Here is a 23,422-nt window from a genome sequence, read left to right as displayed (position 1 = left end):
TAAGCTAAAGAAAAATTCTTTGGAGTTCCAATCACACGGTTAGTATAACAATCCCATAATTGTGAAGACTAATTGTAAGCTTTTATAGTTGATTAAGTCACACAGTGCAAAGAAAGGTCCATTGACCCTTTTGGTAAAGGGAGGGCTGGAAGCCACACAGATTTAGTTCAATGGATAGTCCATATATACATGTGATGAGGAACATCCAAACTAAATTTGTGCTCTTAGGTTGGTCATTCTGAATCCCGATGCACTTCTGAAGCATCAGCTCGGCAAATTGGGCAAGTACGATTTGCCTGAAAAACACAAGAGAGAACTTGTCTGCATTGTGACTTATGCAATGAAATTAACTAATAATGAAACTTTTAATCATTACAATTTTTTATAGTCTTTGTTTCTTTAAAGAGCTTACAAAGTATAAATTTAAAAAACTTAAGCCTCAATCAATAGCCCATGAAGGACTTTTTAAATAAGTCTGCTCAAATATACAAAGATTACCCACCCACCACCAGTTCAGATAAATTTTATGATTATTATTTTTGTAGGTCTGGGGATGGAACCCAGGGGTATTCAGCCTCCAAGCTATACCCCCTGCCCTATTTTTTATTCTTTATTTTGAAACAGGGTCTTAATAAGTTGTGCAGGGCCTCACTAAGTAACTGAGGCTGGCCACGAACCTGGAACCTCCTGGCCAAGCCTCCTGAATGCTGGGATTACAAGTGTGCGCCACCATGCCCGGCTCGAATTTTATTTTATGTATGTTACATTATTTTATTTATTTTATTGGGGATTGAATCCACAGGCATTCTTCTTTGTTTTGTTTTGTTTTTTATTTATTTATTTATTTATTTATTTTAATATTTTTTTAAAAATTAATTAATTTTTTTTAAATTGGTGCATTGTAGTCATATATCAATCACATTGGAGTACAAGACTTGAGAGGATATACAAGCACACATCATCCAATTAGCCCTCCTCCAGCCCCCGTCCCATTCCCTCCCCCTCCCTCCATCCCACACTTCTTTGGTGATTTACTTTGATACATTTGTTTATGTACTTCCTGCGTTTTAAAGAGGCTCCGTCCTCCAGTATTACATACCCTCTGATTGGTCACATTAGTTGCTTCACTATAGGGCCCTTTCTATAGCTCAACCTCTTCCTGTTGCCCTTTTCCTTCTAGTTATTGCTGATTAAGAGAAGCGTCTGATTTATATTTTCTGCGATATTTCTCTGTGCATGCTGCGTTGCAAGTACCGATCCCACTCTTGATGGTCCCATTAGTGGCCTGGCTACTCAGTGGACTGATCCAGACCTCGCTGGCTCAAGCAGCGGCCTTGCCTCATGGGAGGCCCCAGTTCTGGTCTCGCTGGCCCCTGAACCGGTCTAACCCCTAAGCTGGCTTTGGTCCCGACCTTGTAGGCCGAATCCACAGGCATTCTATCTATGAGCTATACCTTCACCTCTACTTTTTAAAAAATTTTTGTTTTGAAACAGGATTTCCCCAGGTTGATGAGGGTCTCACTACTCGCTGAGGCTGTCCTTGAACCTGAGATTCTCCTGTCACTGCATCCTAGGCCTTCGGATTATAGGCATGTGCCACCATGCTCAGCTTTACTTTTTTATTTTTTTGTGGGTCTGGGGATGTTTGAAACCCAGGGGCATTTGACCTCTGAGTTACACCCCCTGCCCTATTTTTTATCCTTTATCCTTTATTTTGAAACAGGGTCTCACTGAGTTGCAGAGGGCCTCACTAACTAGCTGAGGCTGTCCGCGAACTGCGATCCTCTGGTCTCAGCCTCCCGAATGCTGGGATTACAAGCGTGCGCCACCACGCCTGGCTTCGGCTTTACTTTTCATTTGGAAATGGTCTTGCTAAGCTGCTGAGAGCCTTGCAAAATTGCTGAGGCTGGCTTTGAACCTACAATCCTCCTGTCTTAGCCTCCCAAGTAGTGGAATTCCAGGTGTGTACCACCACGGTTGGCCATCTTTTCTTTTTGTGGTACTGGGTTTTAAACCCAGGGGTATTCAATCTCCCTATTTTATTTTGAAACAGCATCTTGCTAAGTTGCAGAGGGCCTTGCTAAATTGCCAAGGCTGGCTGAGAACCTTCAATCCTCCTGTCTCAGTCTCCCAAGTACTGAAATTACAAGAGTGCACTACTATGCCCAGCTAACCTTGGCAATTTTTTTTTTTTTTTCAGTACTGAGGATGGAACGCAGGGGCTGTCTACCTCTGAGCTACACTCCCAGACCTACTTTTTTAGTCTTTTATTTTTTGAAACAGGGTCTCAATGAGTTGCAAAGGGCCTCACTAAGTAGCTAAGGCTCTCCATGAACTGCGATCCTCTTGGTCTCCACCTCTCCAATGCTGGGATTACAAGCATGCACCACCATGCCAGTTGACCTTGGCTATTCTTAATGAAATTAAGTCATGTTACATTTAGTAGTACCTAGGAAAGCCTAATTGTAAAATAGGCATTTTATTTTTTCAGTACTAGGGATTGAACCCAGAGGTTCTAACTCCAAGATACACACCCAGCCCTATTTTTTATTTTGAAACAGCAGAGTGAAGCTGCAGAGGGCTTCACTAAGTAGCTGAGGCTGGCTGCAAACCTGCAATCCTTCTGTCTTAGCCTCCCAAGTACTGGGATTACAAGCATGAGCAACCACACCCAGTGAAGATAGGCAGTTTTATTTATACTCATGGCTCTACTTACTCTTTTCCTTGCTCCTAAAACTGCTCTTTCTTTTTTCTTTTTGCAGTACTGGGGATGGAACCCAGGGGCATTGTACCTCCTAGCTACATCCTCAGCCCTATTTTTTATTCTTTATTTTGAAACAGGTCTCACTGAGTTGCAAAGGACCTCACTAACTAGCTGAGGCTGGCTGCAAACTGAGATTCTCCTGTCTCAGCCTTCCGAAGGCTGGGATTACAAGCATGCATCACCACTCCCGGCTCTGTCTCCATTTTTAACAAATGGCATCACCACATGCCAAGTTGCTAACATGACGAACATTTTCTCTTTTACTTCCTACAATCCATTATTCACCAAATAGTCTCATTTTTACATTGTGGTATCTCTCAGAGAAATCATTCATTCCCCGCCCCCCCCCATTCCAATGCTGTTATACATTCTGATTGTCTCATTCTGTCTTTGATTTTCCTGTTTCAGAAATAACCTCTCATTCCATTTTCCAAAAGGTGGCCAGTGATCTTTCTAAAACAATCTCAGTCATATCCTTCCCCATTACTTTCAGGATCAAGTCCAAACAGGCTGATCACTAGTTCCTCTTTTTTTTTTTTTTTTTTGTGGTACTGGGGTTCCTGGAAGCCCTTCTAGCTCCGGGCTACACTCCCAGACCTATTTTTACATTTTTTTAAAATTTGGAAACAGGGTCTCCTAAGCCAGCGCACACGGCTGGCTTCGAACCTGCGCGATCCTCCTGTCTCTGCCTCCCAAGCGTGGGGATTACAAGCGTGCACCACCGAGCCCAGCTCTAGTTCCTCTTTTGAGGACCTCTTCTATTGGTACTCTCCTTGTGGTTTTCTGATCATTCCTTGTTTATAAATCATACAACGCTTTACTTTTTCTAAATAGTTAAGACTCCGTCTTCAGGATTCAGTACGCTAAGCTAGGTATGGTGAACTATGTTCAGTCACAGAACTGATCATGTTTTTTTTTTTGTTTTTGTTTTTTTTTGGTGATACTGGGCATGGAACCCAGGGGCTTTTCTACTTCCCGGCTATACTCCCAGACCTATTTTATTTGGAAACAGGATCTAAGTTGCTGAGAGCTTTACTAAGTCTCTGAAGCTGGCTTCGAACCTGTGGGATCCTCCTTGTCTCAGCCTCCCAAGCACAGGGATTACAAGCATGCGCCACCACGCCCGGATCAGAACTGAACTGTTTACAGTTATCTAAATTAGAACTCTTTTAAAAATAAGACATAAACTTGATTAAATACTTTTACTGTATTACACTTATTCTTATATAATTAAGATTATAGAAAGCAAAAAAAAAAAAAAAAAAAAAAAAGGAAAAAAGCGCCCCTATACTAATTTCATCCTGGCAAAGCTTACTGTTATTAATTTGTGACCTTTGGACTTTTTCCATAAATACGGATAAATTAAATTGGTCAGAATAAAGTAAGAAGCCGGGCATGGTGGTGCATGCTTGCAATCCCAGCATTCAGGAGGCTGAGACAGGAGGATCGCGGTTCGCAGATAGCCTCAGCTACTTAGTGAGGCCCTCTGCAAATCAGTGAGACCTGGTTTCAACATAAAGAATAAAGCCGGGCGTGGTGGTGCACGCTTGTAATCCCTGCGCTTGGGAGGCAGAGACAGGAGGATCGCACACGTTCGCGCACTGGCTTAGGAGACCCTGTTTCCAAATAAAAATGTAAAAATAGGTCTGGGAGTTGTAGCCCGGAGGTAGAAGGGGTTCCAGGAACCCCAGTACCACCAAAATAAATAAATAAATAAATAAAAATAAAGAATAAAAAATAGGGCAGGGGGTATGGCTTGGAGGTCGAATGCCCCTGGGTTCCACTCCCAGACCCACAGAGACACACACAAAAATAAATAAAAATAAAATAAAATAGCCGGGCATGGTGGTGCATGCTTGTAATCCCCGTGCTTGGGAGGTGGAGACAGGAGGATCTCGCTGGCTTAAGAGACCCTGTTTCCAAATAAAAAAATAAAATAGGTCTGGGAGTATAGCCCGGAGAGAGAAGGGCTTCCAGGAACCCCAGTACCTCCAAAAAAAAATAAAAAAAAAATAAATAAAATAAATAATAATAAAATAAAATAAACCCTTGTTGAGGTAACCTTCTAAACTCAGAAGAAATGGTGGCCTAATAAATTCAGATCTTGTTCTTTTGTACCACAAGAAATTTAAGACATGCTGTCTTATCAAGGAAAAATGATCCATTTTCAGGTTTTGCATAATCAATCCCATGTCACTGATTTGCAGTTTGTTTTTAGAGCTCAGATGGAACTGAGGGCCTTGTGCATGATAAGCATGCACTCTACACTTGGCTATATCCCCAGTCCATATAATTACAATTTTTTTTTTTTTTTTTTTGCGGTACTGGGGATTGAACCTAGAAGCATTCTAACTCTGAGCTACACCCCTAGCCCGATTTTTTATTCTTTATTTTGAAACAGGGTCTCACTAAATTGCAGAAGGCCTCACTAAATTGCTGAGGCTGGCCAAGAACCTGTGATCCTCCTGTCTCAGGCTCCTGAGTACTGGGAGCACACCTGGCTTCCTCCTAGTTAATTTTTACTGGCTTTTCTCACCATCTGAAGAGATCGTATTTTGAAAGCTATGCTTCAATACTGTCTCCTATACCCACTTTCCACTAAACCAGAGACTTACTCTAAAATAGAAAATTCAATGTTATTTCCTTTACTGATACCATCACTTTACCTTAAGCCATTTGTCAACACACTTGGCATGGAACTCGTGGTTACAGGGTAAGACTCTAAGTAGCTGCCTTGACTCAAAATCACACATGCATACTACACACCTGAAAGAAGCAAAAAGATACTTTAGCCATAAAATTGAGTAGTCTTCAATTTTGTCATGACTACTAAACTTACATAATAATCATCATTTTCAGTTATCAAAACATCACTTAAAATGTTAGACAAATGACCTATCGATACCCTAAAAAATATATTAGGCATTTAATAATGATGTTAAGGCATTTGCCTACTGACAGATTATCAGAAGATTTCTGACTAACATGCAAGTCAATCTTTTGTTGGTGGTATTGGGGAATGACCCATGAGCATTCTTCCAAGCTACACCCTCAGCCCTATTTTAATTTTGAAACAGGGTCTCACTAGAGTGATGGGAGTCTTACTACTTGCTGAGGCTGTCCTTAAACCTATAATCTTCCTGTCTCAGCATCCCAAGTACTGAGATTATGAGAGTGCCACTATGCCTGGCTATATATGTATATTATAAAGTGCTAGAAAAGCCAGGTATGGTGGCATATGCCTGTAATCCTAGTACTTGGGAGGCTGAGACAGGAGGATTGCAGGTTCAAGGACAGCCTCAACAATTTAGTGAGGCCTTCTGCAATTTAGTGAGACCCTGTTTCAAAATAAAAAATTAAGCCGCATGCTTCTAAGCCCAGTACTTGAGAGGCTGTGACAGGAGGATTGCAGGTTCCCAGCCAGTGGCAGCTACTTAGTAAGAACTTGTTTCAAAATAAAGAATAAAAAAATAGGGCTGGGGCTGGGCATGGTGGCGCACGCTTGTAATCCCCACGCTTGGGAGGCAGAGACAGGAGGATCGTGCAGGTTTGAAGCCAGCTGCGCACGCTGGTTTAGGAGACCCTGTTTCCAAATAAAAATATAAAATAGGTCTGGGAGTGTAGCCCGGAGGTAGAAGGGCTTCCAGGAACCCCAGTACCACAAAAAAAAAAAAAAAAAAAAGGGCTGGGGATGTAGGTTGGAGGAAGAATGCCCCTGGGTTTAATCCCTAACACACACACACACACACACACACACACACACACACACACACACACACACACGTAAAATAAAACAAATAAGGCTGGGGTGTAGTTTGGAGGTAGAATGCCCCTGGGTTCAACCCCAGTACCACAGACATACCCAAAATGCTGAAACAACTGGACATACTCATCGTGAGAAAAAAATGAAGGTAGACATCCTCTACCCTCATACCATATGTAAAAATTAACTGAAAAGAGCAAAATGCCTAGATGTTAAGAACTATTAAACAAAACAGTAATTCTTTTGTGATCCTGAATTAGGAAATGGTTATTTAGAGATGACATCAATGTTGATAGATGCTCAACATTAGCAGCTATCAAGGAAATGAAAATTAAAGCAGCACAGTATCAGCCAGGTAGCGCATGCTTGTAATACCTCTAGTACTTGGAAGGCTGAGAGAGGAGGATCACAGGTTCGCAGCCAGCCTGAGCTACTCAGTAAAGCTCTCAGCAACTTAGTGAGATCCTGTTTCAAAATAAAGAATGGTGCTAGGGGTGTAGTTCAGAGGTAAAATGCCCAAGTTCAATGCCCAGTTTCTAAAAAAAAAAAACCCAAAACAAAATAACAAAAAAACTCACCACCACCACCACAAACCAAAACAAACAAAACCAAAAAGCAGTGCAGTGCCACTTCACACCCAACTATAACCTCTCTGAAAAACCATCTGGCAACTCTCAAAATGAGTAAACAAAGGGTTATAACAAGACACCTAATAATTTGCCTCCAGGTATACACCAAGAAATGAAATCTGGGTGTGATGGCCCATGTTTGTAATCTCAGTACTCGGGAGGGTGAGGAAGGAGGATTTTAGGTTTTCGGTCAGAACCCAGATGCAAAAAAGAGGCCATATACTGTATAATCCCACTTACGTAAAAATCCATGGACACAAAATATACATAATGGATTGGGGAAAGTGTCATGGTAGAGAGGGTTGGGGACATAAAGAGAGTGGCAGCTAGTGGGCATGTGGTTTCTTCTCAGGGTGATGAAAAAGGTATAAATTTGTGGTGATGACTGCAAGACTATGAATATACTAAAACTCACTGAACTGTACACTTTAAATGGGTTAGACTTTATGGTATGTGAATTATATCTCATGTACTCTATTTAATATCACACAATACAGCAATTAATAGCTAGTATGGCTAAGAATATTTTTATTTTGTGGTACTGGAGATTGAATCCAGAGGCATTCTACCTCCCAGCTAAATCCTAGTCCTATTTTTATTGTGAAACAGGGTCTCTCTAGGTTGCTCAGAGTCTTACTACTTGCTGAGGGTGTCCTCAATCCTGTGATTCTCCTGTCTCAGCCACCATTCCAGGCTAAAAATTTTTTTCTTTTAAATGGTAATAAGCATGCTGGGCGTGGTGGCGCATGCTTGTAATCCCCGCACTTGGGAGTCAGAGACAGGAGGATTGCCCAGGTTCGAAGCCAGCTGCGCGTGCTGGCTTAGGAGACCCTGTTTCCAAATAAAAATGTAAAAATAGGTCTGGGAGTGTAGCCCGGAGGTAGAAGGGCTTCCAGGAACCCCAGTACCACCAAAAAAAAAAAAAAAAAAAAAAAAGTAATCAGCTACCTCTGCAACTTAGTGAGACCTTGTTTCAATATAAAGAATTAAAAAAAAAAAAAAAACAAACAAACAAAAAAAAAACAGGGGTGGGAGTGTAGCTTGGAGGCAGAATGCCCTTGGGATTCATCCAATACATACATACATGCATACATAGTACTAGGATTGAACCCAGGACCTGAAACTCACGAGGCAAGCACTCTACCAGTTTTATCACAGTCCTTTCTTAAATTTTACTAAGAGACAGGGTCTCACTAAGTTGTCCAGACTGACTTCAACTTGTGAACCTTCTGCCTCAGTCTCCTGAGTAGCTGTGATTACAGGCATGTGCCCCATGCCTACAATTTGTTAATGTTATTTAGTTTACATAGCTCCATGTGAGAAGTGGCTACCTACTAGTCAGTACAGACCACTAGTATGAAATGAGACAACATTTCATTACTCAGTTATCTCTGATTCCCAAGCTTTATTTCATAAATGTAGAAACAAAAATTAAACACTGATGTTAGAAATTTATACTTACAAAGTCTGTTCTGACTGGTGGTTGTTAGGATTAAACCGGTAAGAAGGAAGTTGTTCAATATCTGCTTTAGTCAGTCCTCGAGGCTTAGCCTCTCCCAGTCGTTCTGCCAGATTTAACAGAGCCTACAAAGGGGAAAGACACATGTTCATATTCCTTTAAAATTTCTATTTCATTAATTTTTTGTTTGTTATGGCAGTACTGGAGATAGAACCCAGGAGCATTCTACCTCCAGGCTATACCCCCAGCCCTATTTTTTTTATTCTTTCTCCTGTCTCAGCCTTCCAAACGCTGGGATTACAAGCATGTGCCACCATGCCCAGCTTCTATTTCATTAATATTTATTTATTTATTGATTGATTGATTGCAGGTCTGGGGATGGAACCGAGGGGCATTCAACCTCCGAGCTATAGCCCCTGCCCTATTTTATCCTTTATTTTTTGAAACAGGGTCTCAATAAGTTATGGAGGGCCTCACTAAGTAGCTGAGGCTGTCTGCAAACAGATCCTCCAGTCTCAGCCTCCCAAATGCTGGTATTATAAGCGTGTGCTACCACGCCTGGCTTTTATTAATTTTTAGAAATTGCCGGGCATGGTGGCGCATGCTTGTAATCCCTGTGCTTGGGAAGCTGAGACAGGAGGATCATGCAGGTTCGAAGCCAGCCTTGCTGGCTTAAAGAGACCTTGTTTCCAAATAAAATATAAAATAGGTCTGGGAGTGTAACCCGGAGATAGAAGGGTTTCCAGGAACCCCAGTACCACCAAAAATAAATAAATAAATAAATAAATAAATAAAACGATTAAAAAGTAATTTTTAGAAATTGGTATTTTACATAGAAAAAATTTAAATACATACAAAAATAGATAAACAGAGGAACAAAATCCAATCCCTCAGGTTCAATAATTCATGGCTAATCTTACTTCATCTATTATTATTATCTATCTTAAACCCCAGATTGTTTTGAAAGAAAATTAAAGGATGGTATAATTTCATGGTAAAAATAGTTCTTTGTGTATTGCGAAAGAGCTTACCAACTCATAGACATTAAACTTGGCTGGATGATTCTTGGCTGTGGGGCTATCGAGGCACTGTAGGATACTGAGCAGCATCATTGGCCTCTACTCACTAAGTGCCAGTAACATCCCAGTTTTAATAATCAAAAGTTTTTGCAGACATTATCAAATAATCCCAAGGGACAAAACTATTCCTATGTTGAGAGGCACTGCTCTAAAAGATAGATTTTTAGCTGCATATGGTGGTGCATACTTGTAACCCCAATACTTGGGAGGCTGAGATAGGAGGATCTCAGGTTTGAGGACAGCCTCAGCAAGTAGTGAGACATATCAATCTAATGAGACCCTGTTTCAGAATGAAGAGGGAGAAAAAAAAAAAAAAAGAAGGACTTTCACTCACAAATCTGTGCCAAGCAGCACATAATCTTTAAAAAAGGGCTGGGAGAGGCAGGGTATGGCGGTGCACACCTGTAATCCCAGTACTTGAGAGGGTGAGATGGGAATCACAGGTTTGAGGACAGTGTCAGTAACTTAGTGAGGCCCTCCCACAACTTAGTGAGACTGTTTTAAAATAAAAACAATAAGCTGCATAAGCTGGGCATGGTGGCGCACAATTGTAATCTCAGCATTTGGGAGGTTGAGACAGGAGAATCATGGTTTGAAGACAGCTTCAGCTACTTAGTGAGGCACTTTGCAACTCAGTGAGACCCTGTTTCAAAATAAGACTAAAAAATAGGGCCGGGGATGTAGCTCAGAGGTAGACTTCCCCTGGGTTCAATCCCTATACCTCAAAACAAAACAAAAACAATAAGCTGGGCCTGGTGGTGCACACTTGTAATACCAGTACTTGGAAAGCTGAGACAGGAGAATACCAGCTTCATAGCCCGCCTCAGTAACTTATGAGATGAGGCCTTTTGCGACTCAGTGAGACCCTGTTTCCAAATAAAAGAATAAAACAGGTCTGGGGTATAGCTTGGTGGTAGAATGCCTGTAGGTTCCATCCCCACTACCATCAAAAAATGTAAAAAAATAAAAGTAAAACATGGCCGGGGCATAGCTCAGTGACAAAAATGCTCCCCTGGGTTCAATCCGTAGTACTACACACACACACACACACACACACACACACAGAAAAACCAACCAGTGTTAATTTTGTTTTAGGTGTGATGTTATTGTGGTTGTATCTTTTAGGAATTATTTCCACAGTAGAAGTTACACCAAGCTACTCTTTTACGTGGTATTCCCAATTTTTAATTGTGGTGCTCCCAATTTTTAATGACTCTACTTTTCTCCATCCTGCCACAGGATTAAGGGAGTGGGCAACAAAGAAATAGCGATGAACAATGAAAGAAATAGAATTAATTCCCCCAGATTTCAATAACTAATGTTATAATAGGTCTGTGTGTTTTATACAGCATCATAGCTTTGCTTTAGGAACAGTTTTAGAGAACTGAGTTATCTAAATTAATGCACTCTTTACACTTTTCAACCCTCTAACCCTTTCAAATGCTGATTATAATTAGCATATAAAATTTAGATTAGACTCATGATATAGTTGATAAACATCCTTACACCTCTATTGTATATATTATAGGACGATGAACATTATATTGGCCTATAACTTGCTATAGGTCAATAAATAAAATTTTATGACAATAAAATATGCTCATTAAAACTTTAAGAGTACAAGATGAACAAGCCCTCAACAAATTTATACAACACACAAAGCAAGACAACTGAAGTCAGGACATGATTAGTGCTTTAAGTATCCTAAGGAAAAAAAAGCAGTGAGAAGCCGAAAGTAGTGGTACACAGCGGCAATCTCAGTACTTGGGAGGCTGACACAAGAAGATTACTGGGTTCAAGGCTGGTGTCAGCAATTTAGCCAGATCCTGTTTCAATAAAAAAAAGTCTGGGGGATTAGCTTGGATGTTGAATGCTCCTGTGTTCAATCCACAGTAACTGTCCTGGCAAAAAAGGAGGAACAGACTCACATAGAGACAGACAGACACAGACACACGTACACATCACAATTTCTTTATCTTCTGGTCATCTACCAGTGACATCTATCTTCTGACATCTACCAGAAACGATATTTCCATATCGTTTGTTTGTTTGTGTGTGTGTGTGTGTGTATGTGTGGTACTGGGGATGGAACTCAGGGCATTCTTCCTCCGAGCTATACCCCTAGCCCTATTTTTTATTCTTTATTTTGAAATAAGGTCTCAATGAGTTGCAAAGGGCCTAAGTAGCTGAGGCTGTTCACAAACCAAGATCCTCTGTCTCAGCCTCCCAAATGCTGGGATTACAAATGTGCTCTACTACGCCCAGCTCTCCAACCCTATTTCTTATTTTGAAATAGGGTCTAAGTTGTGGAGGGCCTCATTAAGTAACTAAGGCTGGCTATGAACTTGTAACCCTCCTGTTTCAACCTCCCAAGTCCTGAGATTATAAATGTGTGCCACCACACCCAGCTCATTTCCATATCTTGATGACTGTGAATAATGTTGCAGTGAACATTTCATTGTCTTTGGCTATATACCCAGCAGGGGAATTGCTGGGCCATGTTCCTGGTATTTCTTGTGTACTTATTTTCCAAAATGGCTGTATTAAGTTACAAGAGTATTAGCCAAACATGGTGGTACAAACTTGTAATCCCAGTACTTGGGAAGTACTTTTCATTTTGATAATCATTTTAATCTATTCCTTTACACTACTACTAGCAAAGTTTTGGCTCCTAGTTGTAGAGATGTGATGCCATAAAAGCACCAAAAACATTTAGCAGGGCACAGACTATATGCTGTTAAAAAATGTCCTGTATTTGCCTGTCTTGATCATTTGCATGAAAAAATTTTCCTATTTTTCAAGATCAACTCAAATATTTCTGTGTGTTAGTTACTGAAGACTGAACTCAGGGACATTCTAACTTTCCATATTATACCCAGAGTCCTTTTTATTTGATTTTTTGTTGTGAAACGGGTCTTGTTAGGATGCTAGAGTCTTGTTAGGTTTCTCAGGCTAACTTAGAATCTGTGATCCTCCTATCTCAGCCTCCCAAGTCTGGGATTACAGGCATGTGCTACCATGCCCTGCTAAGTTCAAAACATTTCTAGTTCCACAAAATCTTTTCAGAACACCTAATGAAAACTCACCATTTTCTCATCTGCATTTTCTCAATGAAATCGTAATTTTGTCAGGCATGGTGGATGTCTATAATCCCAGTACTTGGAAGGCTGAGACAGGAGGATTGCAGGTTTGAGGCTAGCCTTAATAACTTAGCGAGACTCTGTTTAAAAAAAAAAAAAAATAGCTGGGTGTTGGTGGCGCATGCTTGTAATCCCAGTGCTTGGAAGGCTGAGACAGGAGGATGGGCACAGGTTCAAAGCCAGCCTCAATTTACTTAGTGAGGCTCTCAGCAACTTATCGAGAGACCCTGTTTCCAAATAAAGATAAAACAGGTCTGGGAGTATAGCCTGGAGATAGAAAAGCCCCTGGGTTCCACCCCCAGTAGGCCCCCCTCCCACACAAATAAAACAAATAAATAAATAAAGCTGGGTATGGTGGTGCACACCGGTAATCTGAGCATTTGGGAGGCTGAGACAGGAGGATCATGGTTCACGAACAGCCTCAGCTACTTTTCTTTCATAAAAAAATAAAAGGACTGGGAGTATACCTCAGAGGTAAAATGCCCCTAGGTCCAATCCCCAGGATGACCAAAATTAAAAAGAAAAAGTAATTCTAACAGAGCCTCAAAATCTTACTTCTTATAGATACTTGGCACATATTCAACAGTTTTACGACATATTTATATTCTTAAATGCATGAAGTATTACCTAATGTTTAACCAGATGAAAGAGCTGAGTGGAACAGTACTTATGTATACAATACTTAATTAATTCACAATTCATCTACTAACCTCATAGTTTTCTACTTCACCATCTTCCACATCCAATTCGAAGCTGAAAGTTGGGCCCACTGCAGGTGGCACTGGAAGCATTGATCTGCAGTGAAAATAACCACATTAGCATTGATATATTAGTACATTAATTCAATGAACAGGGCAGAAGGACAGAGGTCAGTGCTACAAGAACAGCCAGGGTTTACCAGTGGTCACCCTTTAAAAACAAAGATTTTGCCAACAACAATCAACAATTGACAGCAAAAATATACCATTTGTAATAACATTAAAAATAAGACTGGGATGTAGCTCAGTGGTAAAGTGCTTGCCTTGCATGCATTATGTAATGGCCTAGGTTCAATCCCTAGTACCAAAACAACAAAACAAAAACAAAAACTAAAAAAGTAAAAACCTGAAAGATAAATGTAGGGATAAATTTCATAAGACTTATGTAGGGTCTGTACGATTAAAAGCTGCAAAAATACTGCTAGGATAGTAGGCTTTAAAAATAAAAATTGCTAAGATATCAGTTCCCTCCCAAATGATCTGTTCATTCAATACAATTGCTATCAAAACCTTAGCAAGCTTTTTTTTTTTGGTAGAAAATGACATACTATATTTAAAGTTTATGTAAAAATTTAAATAGAATAATTTTAAGAACAAAGGTGGGAGGACTTATACTATATAATTTTAAGATAGAAATAGAGAAAGAAAGCTGGGCAGTTGGTGGCGCACGCTTGTAATCCCCGCGCTTGGGAGGCAGAGACAGGAGGATCAAGCTGTTCGGGCTGGCTTAAGAGACCCTGTTTCCAAATAAAATATAAAATAGGTCTGGGAGTGTAGCCCGGAGGTAGAAGGGCTTCCAGGAACCCCAGTACCACCGGAAAAAAAAAAAAAAAGAAAAAAAAAAAGTGACAGTCAAGTAATTCTGTCAAAGAAGCAAAAACTTTTCCATTTCTTGATTTGGTAAATGTATTATATGGCTCCAAGATTTCTTCTGCCCCAACTTCTCCCAGTCCTTGGTTCTTTTATACTCAATTGATCTCCTACCCGAAATCCTAAGTAAAAGTAATATCTAACACACCCTATACTAACAGACCATAGAAAATTCATAAAGAAAAGAATCTCAAGCTGGGCGTGGTGGCGCATGCTTGTAATCCCTGCACTTGGGAGGCGGAGACAGGAGGATCGCACAGGTTTGAAGCCAGCCTCAGCTACTTAGTGAGGCTCTCAGCAACTTAGTGAGACCCTGTTTCCAAATAAAATATAAAATAGGTCTGGAAGTGTAGCCTGGAGGTAGAAAGCCCCTGGGTTCCACCCTCAGTACCACCAAAAAAAAAGAAAAGAAAAGAATCTCAAGGTTTCAAAAATTCAGAAGTCATTAGAATAAAAAAAATACTTACAACACATATGGTAGTAAGCTGGGATGGTAAGGAGGAGGTGGTATTGGCTGTTGGGATCGATATCTACTACGTCCTGTGAGCCTCCGAGGCATAAATGGAGGATAAGGCTGAAGAGGAGAAAATGTTAAAAGGATTTACTATCATTCTACATTTACAAATAATCTATCAAATAAAGCCTCTTGGTTATAAAAAATCATAAGTTTATTATTCAGGTAGTATTTAATACTTAATGTTAATATAGATGTAATAACCAATTTTAAACACACACACACACACACACACACACACACACACACACACACACACACACTCTCTCTCTCTCTCTCTCTCTTGCAGTACTGGGGAATTAAACTCAGGGGTATTCTACCTCCAAGTTACACCTCCAGCTCTATATTTTATCCTTTATTGTGAAACAGGGTTTCACTAAGTGGCAGAGGGCCTCACTATTGAGGCTGGCTATGAACCTGAAATCCTCATGTCTCAGCCTCCCATGTACTGGAATTACAAATGTGTACCACCATGCCTGGCTTTAGGTATATTTCTTTTTCTTTTTCTTTTCTTTTTTTGCGGGTCTGGGGATGGAACCCAGGAGCATTTACCTCCAAGCTACATCCCCTGCCCTGTTTTTTATTCTTTATTTTGAGACAACGTCTCACTAGGTTGCGGAGGGCCTAAGTAGCTGAGGCTGTCCGCAAACCATGATCTTCCAGTCTCAGCCTCCCAAATGCTAGGATTACAAGCCTGCACTACCACACCAAGCTTAGGTATATTTTTAAATATAATTTTCCACCTGAATGCCTTCAAGAATAAGTTTAAAATTCTTAACACACCAGGGCATGGTGGCACATACCTGAAATCTTAGTACTTGGGAGGCTGAGACAGGAGGATCGCAGGTTCAGGAATAGCCTCAGCAAGTAGTAAGACATTCATCAACCTAGCAAGACCCTGTTTCAAAAATAAAAATAAGCCAGGCACGGTGGTGCAAGCTTGTAATTTCAGTGCTTGGGAGGCTGAGACAGGAGGATCACACAGGTTCAAAGCCAGCCTCAGCTATTTAGTGAGGCACTCAGCAACTTTGTGAGACCTTGTTTCCAAATAAAGTATAAAATAGTTCTGGGAGTATAGCCCGGAGGTAGAAAAGCCCCTGAGTTCCACCCACAGTACCACAAAACAAAACAAACAAAAAAATAGGACTGGGAGTGTACCTTGCAGGTAGAATGCTCTTGGGTTCCATCCCCAGTTCCCAAATCAAAAACAAAATTCTCAACATGGCTGAAATTATACTTAAATAACTTAAAACAAGTAAGTCATTAAAACAATGTATGAAAACTTACTACTCCAAAGGACACTTCCTGATGCAAAGGATCATGTGTCAAGAACTGCAAAGGAGTTGATGGAGGTAATGTAGGGGGATGGGCTGATGGGGAGTAAGTAAAACTTCCTACTTGAAGATGTTCTCCTAAGAGTTCAACTTCATTTTCTATCCTCTGCAGAGGCTGTGGAGAAAAAAAAAACCCAAACATACATTTCTAGTGTTTCAATTGTACTTCATTAGCCAGGCCTGGTGGCTCACACTTGTAATCCCAATACTTAGGAGGCTGAGAGAGAAGGATCACAGGTTTGTGGACAGCCTCAGCTACTTGGTGAGGCCCTTTGCAACTCAGTGAAACTCTGTTTCAAAATAAGGAATAAAAAACAGGGCTGGGGGTTTAGCTCAAAGGTAAAATGCCTCTAGGTTCAATCCCTAAGACCATGAAAGGAAAAAAAATTGTACTTAATAATAAAAAATTAAGAATCCAACAACATTTTTAAGGACCCACATTTCTCTCTTTTCCTCAGTGCTTGGATCAAACCTAGTGTCTTGCAAATGCTAGGCAAGGGCTTTACCACTGAGCCAAGGCCATATATCTCCTGATGTTCACAGAGCAATCTAAAATTCACACAGGTGGACATAAACTGTAGTAAAATATTTTCTCTTTTGGATGGAACCCAGGGGCATTCTACCTCCGATCTACACCCCTAGCCCTATTTTTTATTCCTTTTTTTTTTTTTTTTTTTGGTGGTACTGGGGTTCCTGGAAGCCCTTCAACCTCCCAGACCTATTTTATATTTTTATTTGGAAACAGGGTCTCCTAAGCCAGCGTGCACGGCTGGCTTCGAACCTGCGCAATCCTCCTGTCTCTGCCTCCCAAGCACGGGGATTACAAGCGTGCACCACCACGCCCAGCTATTCCTTATTTTTTGAAACAGGGTCTGAGTTGCAAAGAGCCTCACTAAGTAGTAGCTGAGGCTGTCTGCGAACCACGATCCTCCTGTCTCAGCCTCCCAAATGCTGGGATTACAAGCGTGCATCATCATGCCTGGCTTGTAGTAAAATCTCTCTACCAAGAAGTTCAATAAGCATTTCCATTATCCATTATAGAATATATTTACTATTTGAACTTTCTCCTGAAATTAAAAGAAAAAAGTCATACAGTAAGGCAGTTATATGAAAGGTAAAATCACTTTTACAGTCATGGTGCTGAGATCTATTAAAAAGCTTTTGAAATACTTTTCCCCTCTCAGATAAAGAACATGGCATATATTTATAAAACAGAAATAGGGCTAAATGGGATAAGGTACAATGGCATTATGTGGTAGTAGAAAGATTATAAGCTCTGACATTAGACAGAATCTTGGCACTGTTACCAGCAATGGGACCTCTTTTTTTTTTTTTTTTTTTTGGGTGGTACTGGGGTTCCTGGAAGCCCTTCTACCTCCAGGCTACACTCCCAGACCTATCTTTTTACATTTTTTATTTGGAAACAGGGTCTCCTAAGCCAGTGTGCGCGGCTGGCTTCGAACCTGCGCGATCCTCCTGTCTCTGCCTCCCAAGCGTGGGGATTACAAGCGTGCGCCACCACGCCCGGCTGCAATGGGACTTTTAGATAAATCACTTAATCTGAACCTGGGGATTGTCATTTATAAAACTGATATGATGCTGGACATGGCACACGCCTGTGATCCCAGTATTTGGGATGCTAAGACAGAATGATTGCAGGTTCAAGGCCAGCCTCAGCAATTTAGCAAGACCTTGTTTCCAAATAAAAAGTTAAGCTGGGGAGACAGCTTGAGGTATAATGCCCCTTGGGTTCAATCCTCAATATCGCATACATACGCATAGACAAATACTTGACATGCTGACATGTTCACAGTCTATTTCAGAAGTGTAGATAAAAACCAAGTCAATATAAATTAAATAAATAAAATGCACAGTGCTGTGTAATGCACATAGCATGTGTTTTCTTTCAGCAACATAAAGAATCTCATTAACCTAATGAGACCCTATCTCAAAAACAAAATACTAAAAGGTGTAGCTTAGAAGTAGAATACCTCCGAATTCAATCCCCAGTACCACCAAATAAAAAATAAATAAATCAGTAAGATATAATTCACATACTATAATAGGAGTACACTAAAAATGAACTTTAACATATTCAGAATTATGCAACATTTATGATTAAAATCAAGAATTTTTTTTTTTTTTTTTTTGGTGGTACTGAGGATGGAACCCTTCTACCTCCGGGCTATACTCCCAGACCTATTTTATATTTTATTTGGGAAATAGGGTCTCTTAAGCCAGCAAGGCTGGCTTCGAACCTGCCTGATCCTCCTGTCTCCGCCTCCCAAGTGCGGGGATTATAAGCATGCGTCACCACACCTGGCAAGTTTGAGAATATTTTTACTATCCTAAAAATAAATCCCACTCCCAGTCCACTATACATTTCACCACCCATTCTATTCAAAATAAGCTACTTTGCTTTTAAAAATGTGTCTCTTCTAGACATTTCATATAGATGAACTAAACAATAGGTGGCTCTTGTGTCTAGCTTCTTTTGCTTAGCATAATTTTTTTTTTTTTTCAGTACTAGGAATGGAACCCAGGGGCATTCTACCTCCGAAATACACCCCCAGTCCAATTTTTTAGTTTTTTTATTTTTATTTTTGAAACAGGATCTCACTGAGTTGCGAAGGGCCTTGCTAAGTAGCTGAGGCTGTCTGGGAACTGCACTCCTCTGGTATCCGCATCCCAAATGCTGGGATTACAATGCAAGCATGTGCCACCATGTCCAGCTACATAATGTTTTTAAGATTCGTTCATCTGAGCTGGGCGTGGTGGCACACGCTTGTAATCCTTGCTCTTGGGAGGCGGAGACAGGAGGATCGCGCTGGTTCGAAGTCAGCCTCGCTGGCTTAAGAGACCCTGTTTCCAAATAAAAAATATAAAAAAAGGTCTGGGAGTGTAGCCCGTAGATAGAAGGGTTTCCAGGAACCCCAGTACCACCAAAAAAACCCAGAAGTGTTCTACTACATCTGAATTATCCACAACCTGACCCTATTTTATTATTTTTTTAATTTGTTTTGAAGCAGGGTCTCATTAAATCCTGAGGCTGGTCTCAAACCTACAATCCTTGTCTCAACCTCCCAAGTACAGGGAATATAAACAGGAGCCACCACATCTGGCTACCTCATCACATTTTATGGCTGAATAATATTCCATTTTATGAACAGATCACTCTTTGCTCATCTATTTATCATGATAAATACCTAGACCATATCCATTTTTTTTAGCTACTATAACTGATTTTATACTATAAACATGTACACATTTATGTGATGTTTTCAATTCTTTTTTTTTTTTTTTTGGTACTGAAGGAGGTTAAAACCAGAGGCATTTTATCTGCAGAGTATTCAGTCTGCTCTTTTTTATTTTTTGTTTTAAAGGGTCTTGCTAAGTTGTGAGGCTGGCCTCAAACCTTTAATCCTCCTATCTCAGCCCAACTTCAATTCAATTCTCTTGGGAACTTGTAATTTTACATGTTAGTTGGATTCTCTCCATCAGTTACAGGATAACAACAAATTACCCAAATATAATCAACTACTAACACCTTAATTTGAAAGCCTATACATGCTTGGGAAAAAAATCACAACTGATGAAACTATGGTAATACTAGTGGACATAAGTCCCAATTTGATTATGTGACAGGTCCTTTAAGGAACTCCAAACTTAGAGACAAGTGACAGCTAAATTTTGCTTGAACCTTGAATTCCCAGATATAGAAAGCTAAGAAGGCATGGCTCCTATCCTGATCGAGACATTTTCTTGTACACAGTTATAAATTTTCATGAGCCAAAAACTTTTTTTTTTTTTTGCGAGTCTGGGAATGGAACCCAGAGGCATTCAACTTCCGAGCTACATCCCCTGCCCTATTTTTTCTTTATTTTGAAACAGGATCTCACTAAGTTGCAGAGGGCCTAAGTAGCTGAGGCTGTCCATGAACTGTGATCATCAGGTCTCAGCCTCCTGAATGCTGGGATTACAAGCGTGCGCCATCACGCCCGCTCCTCATATGAGCCAAACTTCTATCATAATTGCTTCTGTACCTTTCAGGAAGACTAAAAGGTAAACTCATCCTTCTTTGGTTCCCAGCATGGTGTATAAATCCTTAGTAAACAATGTTCCTTTCACAGAGCTGGGATCTTTAGCTTCAACAATTTCTATAAGCTAGTTCTCCTCTTTTCCCTCAGGCCTGATGCCTGATGGTTAATATATGCTGAATTTAGCCTGTTCAAAAAGCAACTCGATGGCCGGGTGTGGTGGCGCATGCTTGTAATCCCCATGCTTGGGAGGTAGAGACAGGAGGATCCCGCAGGTTCGAAGCCAGGCATGTTGTAGCCCGGAGGTAGAAGGGTTTCCAGGAACCCCAGTACCACCACCAAAAAAAAAAAAAAAAAAAAAAAAAGCAACTGGACCTTTTTCCTGTGCCCTTTTATTTACACAGTGCTTATCTATGTCAGCTCCCCCCAAATAATATCTCTATCAGTTATATTCAAGCTCCCCCCCAAAACTAACCGTGTTAAAAGGACTATCTTACTTATTCTAACAAGTACTAATTTTATAATATTTACATTTTAGGCATATATAAAAGGAAATACTACAACTAAGTAAATATTCAGGTTTATGTCATAAAGGATTATAGATATGAAGGAACACTGCAAATTCAAATTAGAAAATTGACATTAAAATAACTAGAAAAATTTAAGAAACCAGGCTAATTTAAAGTTAATATGCTTAATTTGTATGTGGACTTCTTTAATTTTTCTAAGAACCCTAAGAGTGCCTAAATTATAGTGTTTAAGTGGCAAAAACTTACATCTACTAAATTAATCTGGATTCTAAACATTTCGAGAAAATTAAAGACAAAGTAGAAATACCTACCGATCGTGACTGCTGTGTTTGGAAAGGAACAAACTGGCCTGGTGGTGGCAAATGAGGAGGATGATGAGGAGAAAGGTGAGGAGGATGTATAAGAAATGGATCACTAGAAATAAGGGGCGGGAACGCGGCATATGGTACTGGTAAGTGCTGAACTGAACATGCTTGAAGCATCTGTAAAAGAAATCATTTTTTGGGGTTAAAAATGTCAGAGTATAAAACTAATTGAAAAAAGTACATACAGTAGATAAAAATAATTACCGTATCTCCCCGGTTTTTACTTTTTGGCACGGTACTGGGGATGGAACCAGGGATATTTTACCTCCCAGCTACACCCCTAGTCCTATTTTTTAATCTTTATTTTGAAACAGGTTCTCACTGAGTTGCTAAGGGCCTCACTAAGTAGCTGAGGCTGTCTGCTGTGATCCTCTCGTCTCAGCTTCCCAAATGTTGAGATTACAAGTGTGTGCCACCTCACCTGGTACAAAAAATGTTTTAATAAAATAAATTACATTAAGAATATAACATGTACTTTTGCATCTATTAGTAAGGGCTAGTAACTAGTTTATTCTCCATTTTATATTTATTTTCCAAATAACTAAAAATACCTAACTTTTATTTTAGTCTTTTTAACACTGATAAAATGGGGGATATTACCCCAAAACAGAATCTCTACTTGCTTTAAGATGCAGTAGAAGGCTAAGCACAGTGGCATACGTTTGTAATCCAGTACTTGGGAGGCTTAACAGAGGACTGCAAGTTTCAGCAACTTAGCAAGAGCCTGTTTCCAAATAAAAATGTTAAAAATCGATTTGGAGGTGTAGCTTGGAGGTTAAGAACGCCACTGAGTTTCAACATCAGTACCACATTTAAAAATAAAAAAAGCACTGGAAACTGGGCACAGTGGCACAGCCTGTAATCCCAATACTTGAGAGCCTGAAACAGCAGGATCCCAAGTTTGAGGCCAGCCCCAGCAATTCAGCAAGACTATGTTTCAAAATAAAAAAAAAAGGACTGGGGGTGTAGCTTAGTAGTAAAGTGCTCCTAAGTCCAATTCCCAGCACTACAACATACATAATAAAGATGTGGTGGATACTACTGTTATACTAAGAAACTTTGCTTTTTAATCTTGTAGAAATTTCTTTCTAAAATTTTTAAAATAAAAGCTCTATTGTCTCTCACTATTTTGTTTGAAACAATGGTTGTTACTGAGAAAACAAGATTGGGTAAATTAATTTGTTAAATTAGCAATGACATATGAAGTCTGCTTTCACATTCAGACCAGGGCATTTGAACTTTGTCATATTTTTTTGCCAAGTGCTTGGCTTTGAAGACATTTTCTGGCCTTAGTTAAATCATTTAGATCCTCTGGATGGGTTATGAGTTGGTAGCATAAGCTTCAAAGGCAGGAGAATGAGTATGAATCTCTGCTTTTCCATACTGTCTCTATGACATTCAGCAAATCATTTAACTTCTCAGATCAGTATCTAAAAACCCCATTTTTATCACAGGATTCAAAGTGCCCATTAATACCCAATAAGAAGCCAGCTGTGGTGGCATGCCTGTAATATCAGAACTTGGGAAGCAGAGACAGAAGATTGCAAGTTTGAGATCAGCCTCAGCAATGCAGGGAGACCCTGTTTCAAATAAAAAGGGCTGTGGTGTAGTTGAGAGAAAGAATGTCCCTGAGTTAATCTCTAGGACCACAAAACAAACAAAAACCAATCAAGTGAACAAATAAAACCCAGCACATGCTAGTAATCACAGGACTTGGGAAGTCAAGACAGGTGGATGGCAAGTTTGAGGCAAGCCTGAGCAACTTAGCAAGACGCTGTCTCAGAAATAAAAAAAATTTAAGCTGGGCATGATGGCACACGCTTAATCCCAATACTTGGGAGGCTGAGACAGGAGGATCGCCATGTTCGTAGCTAGCCTCAGCTACTTAGGCCCTTCACAACTTAGCGAGACCATTTCAAAACAAAGAATAAAAAATAGGGCTGGAGGTATAGCTTGGAGGTAGAATGCCCCTGGATTCAATACCCAGTACCACAAATAAATAAATAAATAAATAAATAAATAAATAAATAAATAAATAAGCCAGCCAGCAAGCCAGCCAGCCAGCCAGGTGTGGTGGTGCACGCTTGTAATCCCTGAGCTTGGGAAGCTGAGACAGGAGGATTGTACAGGTTCAAAGCCAGCCTCAGCAACTTAGTGAGACCCTGTTTCCAAATAAAGTA

General features: G+C 40.1%; 1 protein-coding gene across 3 annotated transcripts in view; it reads right to left on the bottom strand.

The window, feature by feature from the left end:
* Window positions 1-233: 233 nt before the first annotated feature.
* Window positions 234-23,422, bottom strand: part of RNF38 (ring finger protein 38) — a gene marked incomplete at both ends in the record, with an annotated part of 130,077 nt that continues 106,888 nt past the window's right edge. For all 3 annotated transcript variants that reach the window (XM_080709602.1, XM_080709603.1, XM_080709604.1), the window contains 7 exons: window positions 234-296; window positions 5,431-5,530; window positions 8,619-8,740; window positions 13,545-13,629; window positions 14,930-15,036; window positions 16,264-16,425; window positions 21,189-21,359. In XM_080709602.1, the coding sequence (XP_080565728.1) occupies window positions 234-296; window positions 5,431-5,530; window positions 8,619-8,740; window positions 13,545-13,629; window positions 14,930-15,036; window positions 16,264-16,425; window positions 21,189-21,359 (810 nt within the window). The remainder of the gene's footprint in view (window positions 297-5,430; window positions 5,531-8,618; window positions 8,741-13,544; window positions 13,630-14,929; window positions 15,037-16,263; window positions 16,426-21,188; window positions 21,360-23,422) is intronic.

The sequence above is a fragment of the Muscardinus avellanarius genome (assembly GCF_963383645.1).
Source record: "Muscardinus avellanarius genome assembly, chromosome: 13".
NCBI lineage: Eukaryota > Metazoa > Chordata > Mammalia > Rodentia > Gliridae > Muscardinus > Muscardinus avellanarius.
Note: the sequence above shows the minus strand (reverse complement) of the source record. Positions and strands in the feature narration are given on the sequence as shown.